Raw genomic sequence first — 18,307 nt, forward strand, 5'->3', positions numbered from 1 at the left:
CTTCTGATCTGCCATCTACTGCCACCTACTATATTTTTTTAAGTTAATTTCATTAATTTCAACTGATTATTTCTTCTACTAATTTGGGAGTTGTCTTACTCTTTTCCTAAGCCTGGGAGGTGCATTATATGTTATTTATTTGACATATTTTTAATGTAGGCAATTTATAGCTATTAAATTCCATCTTAGATCCACTTCCATTAATTTGTATGGATTCTGTTTTCATTTTCATTCACTTCTAGGGAAATTACTTCCATTTTCTTGCATTATTAAGACTTGCTTAATGTCCTAATCTGTTTTAGAGAAGGTCCTGGTCTGCTGAGAAGTATGTGTATTCTGCAGCTATTGGGTGAATATTCTGAAGATACCTGTTAGGCCATTTGTTGATTGTTTTTTTTTGTTTTTTTTTTAACCTGTATGATTTGTCTCCTAATGATAGGGGTTAATTCATGCTTTTATGTCACTTAGCATTTGTTTTGTAAAACTGGGTGGACTAGCATCTGGTATGTGTATTTATAGTTGTTAAATCTGATATACATCAGGTGCTTTCTCAGATATTTATGTAGCTACTTCTGCATGCTTTCGGTCTTCATTTGCTTGGAATATCTTTTTTCCTCCTTTTACTTTGTCAGTGAAATGTGTTCCTTTTAGGCAACAAACAATTGAGTCCTGTCAATATCTTGAAATTGGAGAATTGGGACCATTAATATCAGTTATTACTGAAATGTATGTATTATGTTCTGTTTTTGAAATATTTGGTTCTTCTTTTTCCTCATTTATCTTCAGTTTTAGAAAGTGAGCTTTATTTTCATGATTATAATAGCTTCCTCTTCTGTGTGTAAAATTTCTGTTGAGAAAACTACTACTATGATGGGTTTTCCTTTATATATGACTTCATTCTTCTCTCACAGCTTTTGGAATTCTCTCATGTTCTGTATGCTTAATATTTTAACCATAATATGATGTAGAGAGGTTTTTTTTCTGGTCTTATCTCCCCTCCTGGGTGACTATAGCTTTCCCAAGTTTAGGGAAAGTTTTTGCTATTGTTTTATTTTTTATGAATTTAGTTTATATCTCATCTTCTATGCTTATGATTCAGCCCTAGATGACAAAATGTATTGTCTCAGATACTGCAGTTTTGTAATCACTTGATAAATATGTGTTAGGGCAGTCTTACTATTCTTCAGAAGTATCTTTGCTTAGTGTTTTTTTGGTTTTTGGTTTTGGTTTTGTTTTGTTTTGTTTATTTCCAGTTGTTGGGCTTGAATATTGGGCCTGGGCACTGTTCCTGAACTCTTCAGCTCAAGGCTAGCTCTACCACTTGAGCCACAGCACCACTTCCTGTTTTCTGGTGATTAATTGGAGATAAGGCTGGCACACAGATCTCTGCCTCCTGAATAGCTAGAATTACAGACATGAGCCACTGGCAACCCGGCAGAGCTTACTCTTTTTTTTTTTTTCTCAGTTTGTTATTCTTAGTGTTTTTGATCATCTGTATTTTCATGGATGAAAACTCAACCATAGAGGATTATAAGCAATAAACCTGCTACCCATCTAGGTGTCAGAGGTAAACTTTTAACTTACTGAGTGTCAGAGCTGGGAAGGTGGCTCAGTGGTAGAGCGCTTCCCTCGTACACATGAGGCCCTGGGTTCGATTCCCCAGCACCACATAAGCAAAAAGAAAAAAAGCCAGAAGTGGCGCTGTGGCTCAAGTGGTAGAGTGTTAGCCTTGAGCTGAAGAGCTGAGGGACAGCACCCAGGCCCAGAGTTCAGGCCCCACAACTGGACCAAAAAAAAAATAAACTTACTGAGTGTTAAGATAGTTTAGTGCAGCATAATGACTGCATGGCGTCAGAGCAGTTGTGCTGATTCCCTTATCCCAAGTCCTATTGCCAATGCAGTGGGCCCACAGAGGTGCTGTGTGAGGAACAGGTTTTATTTTGCCTGAGGTATTGGGCACCAAGGGCTCACCACTGTTATCTTTTTTTTCCTGGTACTAGGGTTTGAAAATATGGCCTCATCTTGCTAGACACTCTCCCACCTAGTACTTTTTGAGTAAGTCCCGGAACATTAACACATAGTAAACCAATTCTTCCCCCAAGAAGAGAGCAAGCCCATGGTCATGCTTTGATTTCCCTCACTTGCTTAATTGCTTATCTCACTAGCGATGCTGTATAATACAAGAAATGAATAAGCCTTGTATATTCAACAAAAACTGCAGGCTTGCACGGGGACCCTGATGAAGTACCTTTCCCAACTTGAGTAATTTTAGAAGTATCTTCTTACGCTATATAAAGAACCCCATTGAAATTTTTATTTAAATTCATGTTATAACAATAGATTACTTATGTGAGAACTTGATATATCTTTAATCTGCGTATATGAAAAATTTGGTTTACTTCATACAAGTCTTGCATCACTTTTACAGTTACTGCTTGAATTATTACTTTTGTTACTAATATAAATAGCTACTTGCTGTTGGTGTATAAAAGTACTATTTTGTTCTGTTGTTTTAGACAAAAAATACGTTATGTAGCCCAGGCAGCTTTGAACCTGATTTTCCGCATCAGCCTTCTGTGTGCTGGAATTATAGACATGTGCATCATATCCTGTTTCTATTGCTTTTTGTATACTGATCTTTATGTCCAACCATCTTCCTAATCCCTTTTACTTATAGATTATTTTAGCTTTTCTGTCTCTAAGCTGCTACAGTATTTTAATAATTACCGTTCTATTTTCCTTAGCAATACACATTTATTTTTTATCTTACTAAATTGACTGAGCGAGGGAGAAACAATGAAGGGAAGGAGTAGAAAGGGAGGGAAACAGCTACTGTATTTCTTGGCTATGTCAGGTGTTCTTAAACATTGTAAGAAAACTTCAGTGATTTTTATATGAAATATGTTTCCTTTTTTAAATAGAGAAAGAAAATACAAGCTCAGAGCTGAGATGACTTGTCTAAAAAACACTTCTGCTTTTTCAGTCATAATCCTTGGATTGTATTAGCTTCCAGTTTTGAAGGAATAGAATTAAACATACAGAGCTTTTTTTTTTTTTTTTAGAATAGCAGATAGGAACTTCATGATAACCTTTGAAAATACAATCCTCATTTTCTTCTAATTTGAAACAATATCGATGATTATTTTTCTATTTTTTTAGGTGGAAAAAGGAAAAAAGAAAACAAAAGAACCACTGAAAATAAGAGATCATACGCTGCAGAGGATCATTGCATAAGTCCCCGAAAGCAGAGATCTAGGAAAAAACAGGTATTTTTGTTATGTTTGAATAATACTTATGAGCCTTAAAGTTATAAAGTCAATTCATTGCATACAAAGTGAAATTTATGTCCACATTATAGTCTTTCATATTCATGTCTTCCAAACAGGTCCAATTTAAATAAAGACTTCTGCACTTCAAATGATACCTTGTTAATAGATTTTATCAGAAATGTTTATTATTAAACCAGTTCTGTTTTAGAGCCTAATTTGTTTCCCCACTCAGTGCGTGAGTGCGTGTAGTCTTGGGCTATCTGTCCAATATCTGAAAGTACATATTTTCTAGCTGATAATAGCAGGTAAATAAATGCAGTCTTTGTTATTTTATCATGTGTGGAACTTTTTCCTATCTTCTTTAAGGTAGATTTTTATCTTACAACCTATTAGTGTACAGCCACAAGCTGCAGGCCACTAGAGGTATTTGCTATGACTTAAATTATTTATTTAAGTCTTGACTTCTACTCCCAGTGAATATAAAAAGCAACTCCTACTTTCGATTTACTTACTGCATGTACCATTTATGTTTCTTTTCTTTTCATCTGCAAAGAAACTCAGAGTCTTACACATACATACTAAGCAAATGTTCTCCCTCAGCCCATGGATTCCTTTTTATTCCTGCTATCTCTATCATGGAGTGATAATATGATAATAGGTTGACAAGAGCTCCAGCTGTTGCATACCAGGATTTAGAGTATATGTGTTTCCTTTTACCACCCTCAATTGACAAATGAATCAAGAAAATGTGGTAGTATACACAATGGAATTTTACTTATCCACTAGAAAGAATGAAATTATACCATGTATAAAGAAGTGGAAAAACCTGAAAAAAGTTAGTGGTTTTTCCCTTTTTAACCTAATTTTTGTTTGTAAGAAAAAGAAAATGTAATAGATAATAGAACAAAGCACATGGGTTTTATTTATGTCCTACAGCTTAGATCATCTTAAACTCTTCCTCTGTGTTTTATTTCAAATAGAATCAGGTATAATAAGTTAAAATAAATGAAGTATTTTTTTTTGTGGTCCTAGAGATGGATTACCTGTGCAGTTCGGTGGTATTTATACATTGATTGATATTGCATATATACCATCATCATCACCCATTCACAGAGCTTTCTGATGTTGCAGAACAAACTAAACTCACTAAGCAAGAACTCTGTTACTGCTCTCTCTTCCTTACCAGGCACCTTCATTCTACTTTCTGTCTCTGAATCTAACCATTCGTTCTGTGTAGAATTTAATAATACTTGTCCTTTTCCTATCAACTGTTTAAATTAGCCTAGTGCCCTCAAGATTCATCCCTGTTGTAGGATTTGCCAGAATTTCCTTTTGAAGACTGAGTAGTTAAGCTGGCACTAGTGGCTCATCCCTGTAATCCTAGCTACTTGAGAAGCTGAGATACGAGGATCATAGTTTAAAACTAGCCCAAGCAAGAAATTCAATGAGAGTCTTATGTCCAATTAACCACCAAAAAGTCAGAAGTGGAGCTATGACTCAAGCGATAGAATACTAGCCTTGAGCAAAAAAACTCAGGAACAGCACCCAAGTCCCCGAGTTCAAGCCCAGAACCAGCATGCACACACCTACACAGAGAGAGACAGAGACAGACAGACAGACAGACAGACAGAGAATGAATAGTTTCTTGGCAGTGGTGGCTCACTCCTATAATCCTAGCTACTCGGGAGACTGAGATGTAAGAATCACAGTTCAAAGCCAGCCCAGACAAGAAAGTCCATGAACATTATGTTAGACATCAGAAAAGCTCGAAGTAATGCTGTGGCTCAGTGGCCAGGCCCTGAGTTCAGGTCCTAGGATTCTCACACTCTCTCTCTCTCTCTCTCTCTCTCACACACACACACAGATATGAATAGTATTTTTTATATCTACATACCACATGTAGTTGATTTATTCACTCACTGATGGACATGAGTTGATTCCACATTTTTTTTTTATTGTGAACATACTGTACAGAGGGGTTACAATTACATGGGCAAGATAATGAGTACATTTCTTATCAAGCATTGCAGCCTCCTCCTTTGTTTACCCTTCACATCCCTTCCCAGCCTCCCCCCGCCCTCCCCACCCAATCCTCCCCCCTCCCCCCACCAAAGTTGTAAAGTTCGTTTTTGACATGACAACTTGTACCCCTCATTGTTGCAACGGGTCCACCTGTATCCTTAAACGACTTGTTTTTCCCCTTCTCCTCCACAAATTATGCCAACATCAAATATACTGAAAACAGGGGTTGTACTGTGGGGTGATTCCACATTTTTTGTGTTGTGAATAATGTTACTATGAACATTACTGTACACGTAATTCTTGGAATCCCTATTTTTCTTTTTTTTTTTTTTTTTCTGAATCGGGAGAGGGATGTTTTTATAGTAGCCATCCAAATGAGCATGAGGTCTTGTTTTGTTCTGTTTGTGTGCCAATACTGGAACTTGAACTCAGAGCCTCATGTTTTGCTTAACATTTTTGCTCAAGAAGCACTTTTCCACTTGAGCCACACTTCTTCCAGGTTTTTATTGCTTAATTGGGGAAAAGAGTCTTGTCTGTCTGAGTTGGCTTTGAATTGTAATCCTCAAATCTTAGTCTCCTGAGAGCTAGAATTGTAGCATGAGCCACAGACACTTAACAAACTAGATTCTTTCTAAGTGTAATAATGTCTTCCTGGGGCATTTCTCATAGGCTGATCACAGTAAATAACCATCTAGAGTAGTCATATTTGTCCTGTAGTATGCCAAGAGAAGGAGTACTAGTTGGTCACCTGCTGCATTGTAAATATCAGTACTTTTTTGTGTATGATATTATATTTCTTTCCACTTAAACATAATGTACTTTATTAGCATACATTAATAGTATTTTTGTGTTTTTGAACAGAAATAACTACCTTAATATGTTATATGAAATAGTCATATGAAGTTCTTAAAAGAAGATGAAATTTTTTTCACCTTTGAGAAAGATATTAAGCAGTTTTAATTAAAAATAGCTGTATTTATAGTAGATAGATGCATTCTTTTTATAGAATTGCTTCTGTAAGTAACTGTTCCACTTTTTACCAAAAGGCATGGCTTTGGGAAGAAGACAGTAAGTTGAAGTCTGGTGTGAGGAAATTTGGAGAAGGAAACTGGACAAAAATATTATTACATTACAAATTCAAAAACAGAACAAGTGTCATGTTAAAAGACAGATGGAGAACTATGAAGAAACTAAAACTGATTTAATCAGACATGACAATGAAGACTGATTACATTTGTCAGAACTTGGAAAAGATATTAAATACTGTCCCTACATTTTTTTGAAACTTGGTGGCCATTATTTTAAAATTTTGTTTAGAGCATTAATTTTTTTCCTGTAACCTTAAGTGAATGAGGATTTGTGTGAACTTATATGCCATCATTGTATACTTCAAAAATCTTTATTTTGACAAAAATGTAAATATATTTTATGTATATAAAAATAAAGCCTAATTGACAACCAAAATAGTTTTCTATGAGAAAGTATATTTCTGTTTGCTTTCTGTGTCCATGGGATAACTTCAGCCTTGTAAAATTGCACACAAAAATACATTTTATAAATAATTGAATTAGGATAGCTCTTTGATAATAACGATAGCCCTCAGATAATGAATTGATTTATAACCTTAATAGGCTACTTAATTATTAAGACATGTTACTAAAATGATAAATGTAATCTATTTATTTTAACAAAATATCTCAGTGGTTTCCTATAAAGGAACATTATTGCCTGTAGGACAAAATTTATACTATTAGCAAGAATGGCTTTTAAATTTTACAACTTGAACAAAAATAAAGCTTCTTGAAACTTGATATTTGGTTATCTGATACTTCGATTTAATATATCAGTATGGGGCTTATTCTATAACTACTTTAGTTTGTATCAACTGTGATGTTCTTAACATCTGTAAGTACTAACAAATATGGCACAGTTTTGATTAATTTATTCTTTAGAAGATTTAGCCAGAGACTAACAGAATTAGTTACCATTTTGGCCTTAGGTGCTGGACATAGTGACAGAAAATTGACTAGTGTATTCCTAAAATGTTATTTCTCATCTATTTTTATTTTTATTTATTTTTTTTTTTTTGGGGGGGGGGTCCGGTCGTGGGCCTGAACTCTGGGCCTGGATGCTGTCCCTCAGCTCTTTAGCTCAAGGCTAGCGCTCTACCACTTGAGCCACAGCGCCACTTCCGGCTTTTTTCTTTTTGCTTATGTGGTGCTAAGGAATCGAACCCAGGGCCTCGTGCATGCAAGGCAAGCGCTCTACCACTGAGCCACCTTCCCAGCCCCTCATCTATTTTTAAAAATTAGATTATTTTTTTGTTGGGTGCTGGTGGCTCAAGCCTATAATTCTAGCTACTCTGGAGGCTGAGATAAAAGGATCATAGTTCAAAATCAGCCCAGGCAGGAAAGTCCATGAGACTCTCATCTCCAGTTAACCACCAGAAAGCTGAAAGTAGAACACTAGTGATAGTGCACTAGTCTTGAACAGAAAGGGTCTGGGACAGCGAACAAGTCCTGAGTTTAAGTCCTAGGATCAGCAAAACTAAGTAAAGATTATTCTTTCTTTTTTTTTTTTTTTTTTGTCAGTCGTGGGGCTTGAACTCTGGGCCTGAGTGCTGTCCCTCAGCTCTTCAGCTCAAGGCGAGCGCTCTACCACTTGAGCCACAGCGCCACTTCCAGGATTATTCTTGTTAAGATAATTCTAAGTACATATTCAGCTCATAACTGAAAAGATCTATACTTGGTACAGTTTTCCACAGTATTAATATTTTCTAATAGTAATACATATCACCTCCAGGAAATAGTGATTGATATAGTCTTTAGTTTTGTACTCTGCATCCAATTCTGATTACTTGATTATCATTGTTTGTCTACCTCCAAAATCAAGATCCTGAACATCCTTGATAGCAGGAGAATCTATCAAGTGGCTCATTTATTTTTTTTCATAATTCATATTAGATTTTATTGCTACATTCTTCACAAAGCTTTAGAAAGTTATTCCTAAGAGCTCAAAATATGCACTTAGATTGCACACAGAGAAGGAAAATGGTCTCACAATAAAATTATTTTAGCCTGGCCCAGTAATATAAGTTGCTCACTTATAAGCCTCACTTCCCTCCATCCTTCTTTCTGCCCCTGACAACCACTAACTTAATCTGTTTTGAAATTTTAGTTATTTTAAAATGTTACCCAGACTGATGTTACTAAAACTGGCAGCATGAGGGATCTGTTCATTCACTGGAACCACCATTAAGGTGACTTTTTTTGAACTCTAATATCTGATTTTAAAAAAATAACTTAGAAGGTGCTTAATGAAGACTGTCATAAATTTTGAGCCATTTTGGTATTTCTGCACTCTCAGCTTGGCAGTTGTTAAAACATCAACCTGCATTCCTGGTACAGCTTGGTGGTGCCAAAGAAAGAGTACAATTCAGATCTTGTCTTCACAAAAATAGTGTGCATTTTGACCTGATGTTTCCTTGAGATCCAACTCAGAGATTCACTTTTGTTTCATCCTCTAGTTTGGATCAACCTCACAGGCAGTAATTGTCACAATCATTTAAAGATACAATTGCAGCCAAATGGGGCCAAGGGTAAGCTACATATAGGTCAAAAAATCTGATAATGGAAGGCCAGAGAGGGAGGGGATATGTAGGATTCATTAGGATTTGTGTACACCAGGGAACCTGGAAAGTCGTGCACTTGCCCAGGAATGAGAGGTCTTAAGACTTGCAACTCTAACTGATCTTTAGGTTCAGCGTAATAATTATCAGAAAGCAGAGCCTAAGACCCAGTTGTATATAGCCTGGCCACAGATTGAAGGAATTCCCCAATTCTAATTCAGTCTTCAAAGTCTTCAAACAAAGTCTTTTTTTAATGTTTTCAAGTTTGTACCTTTAAAGAAATTAGATGAAATGTTTTTTCTATCTTAACATGTTTACAGTATCCAATTTGTAGCTTATTCATTTTCCTTTCAAATCCATAATCCAATATAGTTACTTGACATTATGCTATTGGTGAAGATTTGGATTATGAAAATAAAGCCATCCAAAATAAGGATAAACTGTTCAGACTTAGCTGCAAAGCAGTCAAAGGTGATTGCTTTTGTCTGATAGACTTTGTTAATAGTGGAACAGCTTCACAATGCCAGAAAAGCTCAGACAGTTAAGCTCAGTTGTTAAGCCCAAGGAAGTTGAGGGTGACCAACGAACATCTGGCATTCTGTTTATCTTGGAGATACATTTTTTGGGGCATTGGACATGAATTGGATGTAGTGGTGAAATACTGTATGCTGACAGTCACTGAACTAATGCTAGCCATTTTGAATGGATAGCTACAAAAGTTGTCATTTGGTTTCTAGGATTGGTTGTTGCTGCAGAGGTTGTGAGTCAGTATTGTGTTGCATGCAGACTGTCCATTGTTAATATGTTCAATGTCACAGAATTGTTCACAGTTTCTGGCTGTTAAACTTTGAAGTATAACAAGAATTAACTCTGAAGCCGTGGAAAGTTTGCGGTGAATATTATAACCTCTAGAGCAAACATTAGATGTACATACATAATAGACATGCAATACTAAAAAGTGTATAAACAATCCAGAAACTAAAAGATGCCAAAACACAACAGGGAAAAGCAAGAAAAGACATACTTAAATCCAATCTAATCAATAATTAATAAACGTTAATGATGTAATTCCCCAAGTGGAAATTAGAAAAATATGAAGACCAGATAGTAGATATTTTAGGACTTAAGGGGTCCTACAGTTTGTTTACTTGGAATTAATCAGATAATGAGTGCATATGGCTGCATAAATCTACAAAAGCACACCACAAGCTGTAGTTTGCTACCATTCGCTCTTGTTTCATCCTTTAGGTTTTGTTGGCGTTTCTTCTGGCCAGATGTTCCTTGAATCTGAGAACTTTTTCGTGTGTGTTTGGGGTGGTTGGCTGGTTGATAGGTTTTTAGAAGGGTCTCACCATATTCCATTAGGTTGGCCTCAAACAACCAATTCTCCTGCCTCAGTGTCCTGAGTGCTGGGATTACAGGTGATATCACACCCGAGCATTTCACTTTTTTTTTTTTTTTTTTGTCTTTTTTCGGGTTTGGAAGTTTCCAGGTTCAATCAGAACCACTTTTGTTTTTCTTTTTTTTTTTGTGGGAGGGTAATGCTGGTTCGAACTCAGGGCTCTGTTCATATTAAGTATACACTCTCCCATTGTGTTATACCTCAAAGTCCCAAAGCACTTTTAAACTAAATTAACAAGTTGGGGTTCTGAGATAAGTTGAAGATGAGAATTTGGGCTGCAAATCCATAAATTGGCTGACTAGCAACTACCTCTTTGGCCCAATACAGTGCTCCTAGAGTTTCTTTGGGAGAAGAGTGGACTTGTTTCCAATTCACCGTTCCCTTAAAGTTAAAACCTATTTGGTGTCCTTGCTTAATTATTCCCACATAGGTCTGTTATTCCCACATTGGGCTGTTACTTTTGCTAAAGAGAGGACAATGAATGTACCCTAGATAGCAAAAGAGCCCCCCTTTCCTCCAAAGCGAAAGTTCAAACCTTTTCCAAGAAGATCTACCCAGGGGACCGCCTGCTAGTGATGAAGAAACTGTCTATAGGGTATAAGTGGTACTCATGTGGAATACCAAAGCATACAAGCTACACACTATCTATGTAACCCCTCTTCTGGAGGTACCCAGGTCCATGGTGCATGCTTGTAATCCTAGCTACTGAGGAGTTGGAGATCAGAGGATCGCTGTTCAAAAACAGCCCAGGCAGGAAAATCCAGGTGATTCTTACTTCCAATTAACCAGCAAAATGCTAGAAGTAGAGCTGTGGATCGGGTAGAGCAAAACCTTTAAGCAGAAAAAGCTATAGCACACAGACACTGAGTTCAAGCTCCAGTAACAACGTGCTTGTGTACACACACACACACACACACACACACACACACACACACACACACACACACACACCTTTTAGTTAGCAAGCATAGGTAGTAATTATAGAGAGATGTTACAGAGTCCAACCCAGTGTCCAGTTATCAAAAAGTCAGGCGAAGAATCATGCTTGGAGCCAAAAGCCAGTAAGTTAGTACTTGGCACACCAGTGCTTTTATTTTTACCAAATTATGCTGCACCCACCTCCACCCCAAAACAATTTAATATTACATTTTCCTTAGTGAGATTCCAGTGCTTTTCTGTTTGTTTTTTTTTAACAAGAGATATAAGTAACTATTAGCTTTTCCTTCCTAATTATTATTTTTCCTCTCCTTGAGAGCTCACATCTGTCCTTAGGCTTTATCAATGTGCATACTGTTTTGCCTTGAATGGATTATGTCTCATCTAATTCTTGCAAACCACTCATACATAATAATTGCATATTATAGATGAGGAAACTAAATTTCAGTTAATTTGACTTGTGCAGAATCACATTGGTGAGTGACAGAACTTTTATTTAATTGCTGATATTTCACAATAAAAACTTCATTGTTCAGGAAGAATTCTCTTTCCCTTTATTCCATTCATATATGTTGGTCAGGTAACAATATGATCAGGTGAGGGACCTCAGCCAACACTGATACAAATCTGTAGTTGCACAGATGGTAAAATGTACTAAACCCCTACTAATGTACCTGTGATTGAGGTGTGTTCCTCATAAGTGTATGTTTTCATTATTCCAAGTGTTTTTCCTCTCATATCTGAGTCACCAGTTGGCAATAAATAATTTCAAGTGCATTCATGTTTCTCTAAACTCCAAGCCTTTCTTCCACTAACACATGGGGAAAATAACTGTAGTCACTTTGATCAGCAGTTATTTGCAGGAATTCTCTGGTGAGTAATTGGAGAGGAGGAATATAAAATTGGAATTTTGAAAAGGATGTAGATTATACATGTGCTCAACGCTTCTTAATCCTAGGGGACAGAGTTCTAGTATATGTTACACATAAAAGCAAATGTGCTTCCAGCCAGTGTTCTTTAAGACTCTTGTTATTGTTATTGTGGTTTGGTTTGGTTTGTTGTATTGTGTTGTATATCAGTACTTAGGGCTTGAGCTCAGGGTCTGATGCGCTCTCTTGGCTATTTTGCTGAAGGCTAGTGGACTACCACTTGGGCCACATTTTAGTTTGCATGGATTTTTTTGCATAAAATTTTGATCATACTTTAGTTTGCAATTTCTTACTGAAACTTTTATTTCCATTCCTATGAAAATAATACACATTCATGATCCTTTTAAAAACTAGAATTATTCTACCTGGCTTAAGATGAAGAGCATTTTTACCTTGCATTAATTTTCAGCGCTCCCTAACGGCATCCTTCTCAACTCCTTTAGCTCTTTCAAAAGGTAGTTTTGTTTTTAAGTTTTTTGCTTTTCCAGTAATAAGATTTGAACACGGGGCCTCTACTACAACTATCCCCGCCAAACACACACACACACACACACACACAAATACATTTCTCCCACACGAGCTTCTTCCCTGTTGTCTTCCAGTGTACTTGTCAACTTTTAGCTAAATGAATAGTCAGTGTTTATGTTGTTATAATTCTGTGACTGTGATTCATACCTCAGAGAGTGTAATTTCCATGTGCCTGTCACTCGTATCCAGACATGTGACTGACATTGAAATATGTCAGCCATTCTATTGATGCCCTGATTTTGTGCCAACCCTCCTCTGAATCCAGGTAATCTGGCTGGTCCCCAGGCCTGCTTCAGGACGTCAGGCTCCATTGTGCTTCTTCGGTGCATTTATCTCTTTTCTGAGTATGTTTCCTATTTCTATTTTTTCCCCCATTGGTCATGGGGCTTGAACTTTGGGCCTGGGCATGTCCCTCAGCTCTTCAGCTCAGGGAGAGAGCTCTACCACTTGAGCCACAGTGCACTTCCAGTTTTGTAGGGGGTTATTGGAGGTAAGAGTCTCACAGGCTTTTCTGCCTAGGCAGGCTTTGAACTGCGATCCTCAGATCTCAGCCTCCTGAGTAGCTAGGATTACAGGTGTGAGCCACCAACGCCTGGCTGTTTCCTATTTCTTGAATGATCTTTCTTGGTTTAATGTTTAGATTGCATACCCCTTTCTTTTCTCTTTCAGAAAAGGTGTATAGAGAGGAAATTATTGTATCTTACATAACTGAAAGTATCTTATCCTTTCCTCACATACGAATCATAGTTTTACTGGATGCAGAACTAGAGATTGGGAAACGTTTTCTTTGAATTTCAAAGACATTATGCTCTGTTGTCTTCTAGCATGAAATGTTGCTAAATTTAGGTTAACAGTCTGATATCTTTGTAATTACTAATCCTGTACAGGTGAACAACTTTTTTTTTTTGTTTCTGAAATATTTTAGGCTCTTTAGTGCTCTGATTGTCTGGAATTTCATGATAATGAGCCATGGTATGATGCTTTCCTTAAAAGAACACGATTGAGCCAGGCATTCTATGGGCTTTGGAAGATTCCCATTATACAGATGTTATGTCTCTGATTCTCTAAGTCCTCATACCTCTGACAGTCCGCATTCTGCTTTCACAACTTAACTACCAATGGCTGACACAGAATGCTGGTTCCCAATTTATTTTCCCTAAGAGCTTGAATGTTTATTCTGTTTAACTTCACTCACTCATGCAAATATCTTCTCACAGAGTTTCCTACTCCTGAGTTGATTATCTGTTTTGCTCTCTTTGAAAGCATTTGGATTTTTGTCTTTGTTGTTGTTATTGTTTGTTTTTTTTGTTTGTTTTGAGGTTTGTTTTTTTTTTTTTGGCTTTTTTGGGGGAGGGAGGGTCCTGTAGTGGGCCTGAACTCTGGGCCTGGGCACTGTCCCTCAGCTCTTCAGCTCAAGGCTAGCACTCTACCACTTGAGCCACAGCACCACTTCCGGCGTTTTTTTTTTCTGCTTATGTGGTGTTGAGGAATCGAACTTTGTGCATGCAAGGCAAGCGCTCTACCACTGAGCCACCTTCCCAGCCCATTGTTTGGGTTTTTAATCCTTGATTTTCAATATTATAGTTTCTGGGCTGGGATGGTGGCTCAGTGGTAGAGTGCTTGCCTTGCATGCGTGAGGCCCTGGGTTCGATTCCTCAGCACCACATAAGCAAAAAAAGAAAAAAGCCGGAAGTGGCGCTGTGGCTCAAGTGGTAGAGCGCTAGCCTTGAGCTGAAGAGCTGAAGGACAGCGCCCAGGCCCAGAGTTCAAGCCCCACGACCGGACCCCCCCCCCAAAAAAAAAAGAGTCAATATTATAGTTTCTTTCTAGGAGAGTTTTCTATTTGGTTTTGGTTGGTTTGGGTTTGGCAGTACTAGAATCTGAATTCAAGGCCTTAACAACTTGCTAGAGAGATGTTCTATCAACTGAGCTTACCCCTCCTCCCCCATCCTCACCACCTTTTGACAAGTTCTTATTACATAGTCCAGTCCGGTCTTAAACTTACAATCTTCCTACCTCAGCCTCCTGAGTGTTATTATTACAGGACTGCAACAGCCCACCCCAGCAAGAAGAGTTGTTGTTTGAAACTCATCCTTCACTTAATGAGCTCTGCTGACTCTACAACAATGTTTTACACCTTCTTCCTCAGAAGGGTAAGTCCTTCTATCCAATTCTGGTTTGGCCTTTAGTAGAATCTCATTTCCTTTGATCTTCAAAAGAAAATTCCTCACAATCACTGAGCTGATTCTTCCCATCCCTCCTCTGGTCTACTTCATAAACTTATACTTTCTCTTGCCAGTCCTGTAGCCTCTAGGAGGAAGAGAGAGTAAACCAAGTTCATCTGACATCTAGAAGTATGCTCATCTGAGGCTTATACCACAGAAACCCCAAGCCTTGCTTTCTAAATCAATTTATAATTATTGGTATGAACCTCTCCAGAATATTCTCAGAAAACAAACACCAGGTTTATTTTGCATGTCTCTGTGGATACCTAGAAAAGATGGCTCTAAGTAAGATGGCAACAAAAAAGATGACATTTTTATGCCAAAGGCATCCAAACAATTTAAATAATTTATATGGCTATGTATGTTGAATTATGTCATTCTTAAAGAAATAACCAAAGAAAGTCTCTTGAAAAGAGACTGATGTCGGGCGCTGGGAAGGTGGCTCAGTGGTAGAGCGCTTGCCTTGCATGCATGAGGCCCTGGGTTTGATTCCTCAGCACCACATAAGCAAAAAGAAAAAAAAAGCCGGAAGTGGCACTGTGGCTCAAGTGGTAGAGCGCTAGCCTTGAGCTGAAGAGCTGTGGGACAGCGCCCAGGCCCAGAGTTCAGGCCCCACGACCGGACCCCCAAAAAAAAAAGAGACTGATGTCGTAATAGCTAATCTTTTTCTTTTTCCTACTTTTTTATCCTTTCTCTTTCTCACCTTTCTAAATCGCTATAACTCCTAATTCCTTTCCCATTATTTTATTATTGGTTATATTTATTTTTGCTCAAATTATTTTCCATGTGACTTTTAAAAGTCAGTCTAATAAGTAATTTTTAAGTCTATAAATCATTGTAAATTGCCTGGGGAAAGAGATCCAACACTGAGTGACTCAATAAAAAAGAATGCCATGTGGTCTTTAAATCCTTTGTTCTTTAACTTTGAAAATAAAAACTTTTGATTCACTAATCACTTGAACTACATTCAGTTCTGAATTGTTTCCTATGGCTTTCCTAGAATAAATAACAAGCTGTTCAAAGCCATCATTAAATAGTGAAGTCATCTAACCTTATGAAATTTTCTCAAGAATACAAATAACAAAAATTCAACTTCAACTTGATGGTAATTGGTGGTCATGCACCAAAAATTAAATGCATGAAGGTGCAAAACTGATTTCTTATAACTTCATTATGTTAGATGTTGTAATAGTATTGGAGCCATAAATGAGTCATAACTAAATTGCTGTTAGTTTTCAAAGTACCTATGCTATACCTATTAATTCTGAAGGATTTTAGGGGGTAAAATTTTATTCATTCAGCTTAGAAACGTTGGATTTTTTTTTTTAGTCAAGCAGGTGCAATGTTTTTATAAATGTGAACAGAAAATTTATTTACTAGTATAAAATTTTTAAGAAATATTGGAAAATATCCAGACATATCTTCAAAAATTCTGTTGTACAATGTTTAAAACAGCCTCAAAATGTTAGTACTAAACATAGAATTGAAGTTAGCAGCCTTGTTAAGATTCAAATCTTTCTGATCAATTTCTGAAGAATTTAATTTTTCATGAAACAATGTTGGCACTTAAATGAACATACAAGTTAGAAATACTGTTACTCTCCATGTTACATACTGGGACTTTGGCATTCCCTTTAAGTTTACTATTGTTGTTCTGTCATTACATGTTAAGCACCAAGAAGTACATATTTCAGTTAACCCTCGGTTAGTGAAAGCCTACATAATACATCTGAATCCAAAGAAATTTTCCAGATAGTTTAAATCTCAAGCTCAATTCTTAAGGGAAAACTTCCCAAATCTAAAATATGTTTCAAAACTGCAATGTGCAGTGCAGACTTAGACATAGCTGGGCTGATTTTCACCAAAGCTGAGTCTGAAGGAAGGACTCTGTACTTGGCTCCGCAGCTGAATACCTAAGGATTGTTGTTCATCCTAGACCTTAACCATGCCACTCTGCCTGGGGTCCTTTCAGCTACTCATCATAAAGGAGACTTAATGTTTCCCTCGTTTTGTGTGACATCACAGCATCTACTATGAAATGTATGCCTTCTATCAGCTATACTGCAGCCTTCCAGCCCAAACATGAGAAAGTGTATGCTGTTAAAAAAATGTAGTAAACATATTTCAACTTGGACTCTCAAAGATTATTTTCATTCAGACTCTAGTTTAAAAGCCTTAGAAGTTAATACTCTTAAATACAAACAGTGGTAGAATTATTATAATTAAAGCATTTGTTTCATTTATCAGTGCCAATTTTTTGCTTCGTAAAAATAACACTTTAGCCAGGTTCTGGTGGCTCATGCCTGTAATCCTAGCTACCCAGAAGGCTGAGATCTGAGGATCACAGTTCAAAGTTAGCCTGGGCAGAAAAGTCTTTGAGACTCATCTCAATGAACTACTCAGAAAAAGCCAGAAGTGGTGCTGTGCACTAGCCTTGAGTAAAAGAAGCTTAGGGACAGTATCCAGGCCCTGAGTTCAAGGCCCAGAACTGAAACACACACACACATACACACATTATAACACTTGAAGCAACTCCTGTTGCTCTATAATGGGTGATCTTTTCAATTGACAAAGCAAATTTCTTCTTTGCCAAAAACCTTTTTCACACAGTTGTTGATTTCTTGGGAAATGCTTACTGAAATTTTAAATATTTTTCCCTGCGGAAAATTACCTGTGACAATTTGCTTAAAATAATTATGGGATGATATATGAGAAATAATGTGTTGAGAGTATCTATATATGCACATTTTTATAGTTAGATGTTGCTTTTAGTTTCTATTTTTTTTTAATTTTTATTTATTTATTTTTGTCAGTCATCAGGCTTGAACTCTAGGCCTGGGCTCAGCTCAAGGCTCAAGGAGAGCACTCTACCACTTGAGCCACAGTACCACTTCCAGTTTTCTAGTGATTTATTGGAGATAAGATGCCAACAGACTTTCCTGCCTGGGCTGGCTTTAAACTGCCATCCTCATATCTTGGCCTCCTGAGTAGCTAGGATTATAGCACCCAGCCTTAACTTTCTATTATTATCTTTAAGTAGTTGTACAAAGGAGTTTCAATTCAACATGTCAGTTTATGAGTGCACTGATCCAAGTCAGTCTCCCTAAAGTGAGAAGCTTTTAAGAGATTATAAACTGGAGAGAAATCTTACAAGATTCAGAGCAGGAGCACTGGACAGCCTACCCATCATAGGCCACATAGTAATAATTCCAGTGCAGACAGACAGGTACCTGTGTCGGGGCGGAAGGTCAAGGTCATAAGACCACAGAGGTTTTGAGCATGGGTAAAAATTCAAAGAAAGATACTGTGCTCCTTGAGAACTCTCCCAACAGCAGATTATGAAGACAAGCCCAAGACTTCTAGCCTAC

The 18,307-nt window shown here is 37.2% G+C and overlaps 1 protein-coding gene across 2 annotated transcripts in view; it reads left to right on the top strand.

Annotated features, from left to right (window-relative positions):
• Terf1 (telomeric repeat binding factor 1) overlaps positions 1-6,755 on the top strand; it is a 30,432-nt gene extending 23,677 nt beyond the window's left edge. For both annotated transcript variants that reach the window (XM_042666891.1, XM_042666895.1), the window contains 2 exons: positions 3,160-3,266; positions 6,335-6,755. In XM_042666891.1, coding sequence (XP_042522825.1) covers positions 3,160-3,266; positions 6,335-6,496 — 269 coding nt within the window. In that variant the 3' untranslated portion in view covers positions 6,497-6,755. The remainder of the gene's footprint in view (positions 1-3,159; positions 3,267-6,334) is intronic.
• The last annotated feature ends 11,552 nt before the right edge of the window (positions 6,756-18,307 follow it).

This window comes from Dipodomys spectabilis, unplaced genomic scaffold (assembly GCF_019054845.1).
Source record: "Dipodomys spectabilis isolate Male_0828 unplaced genomic scaffold, ASM1905484v1 ptg000015l, whole genome shotgun sequence".
Taxonomy (NCBI): domain Eukaryota; kingdom Metazoa; phylum Chordata; class Mammalia; order Rodentia; family Heteromyidae; genus Dipodomys; species Dipodomys spectabilis.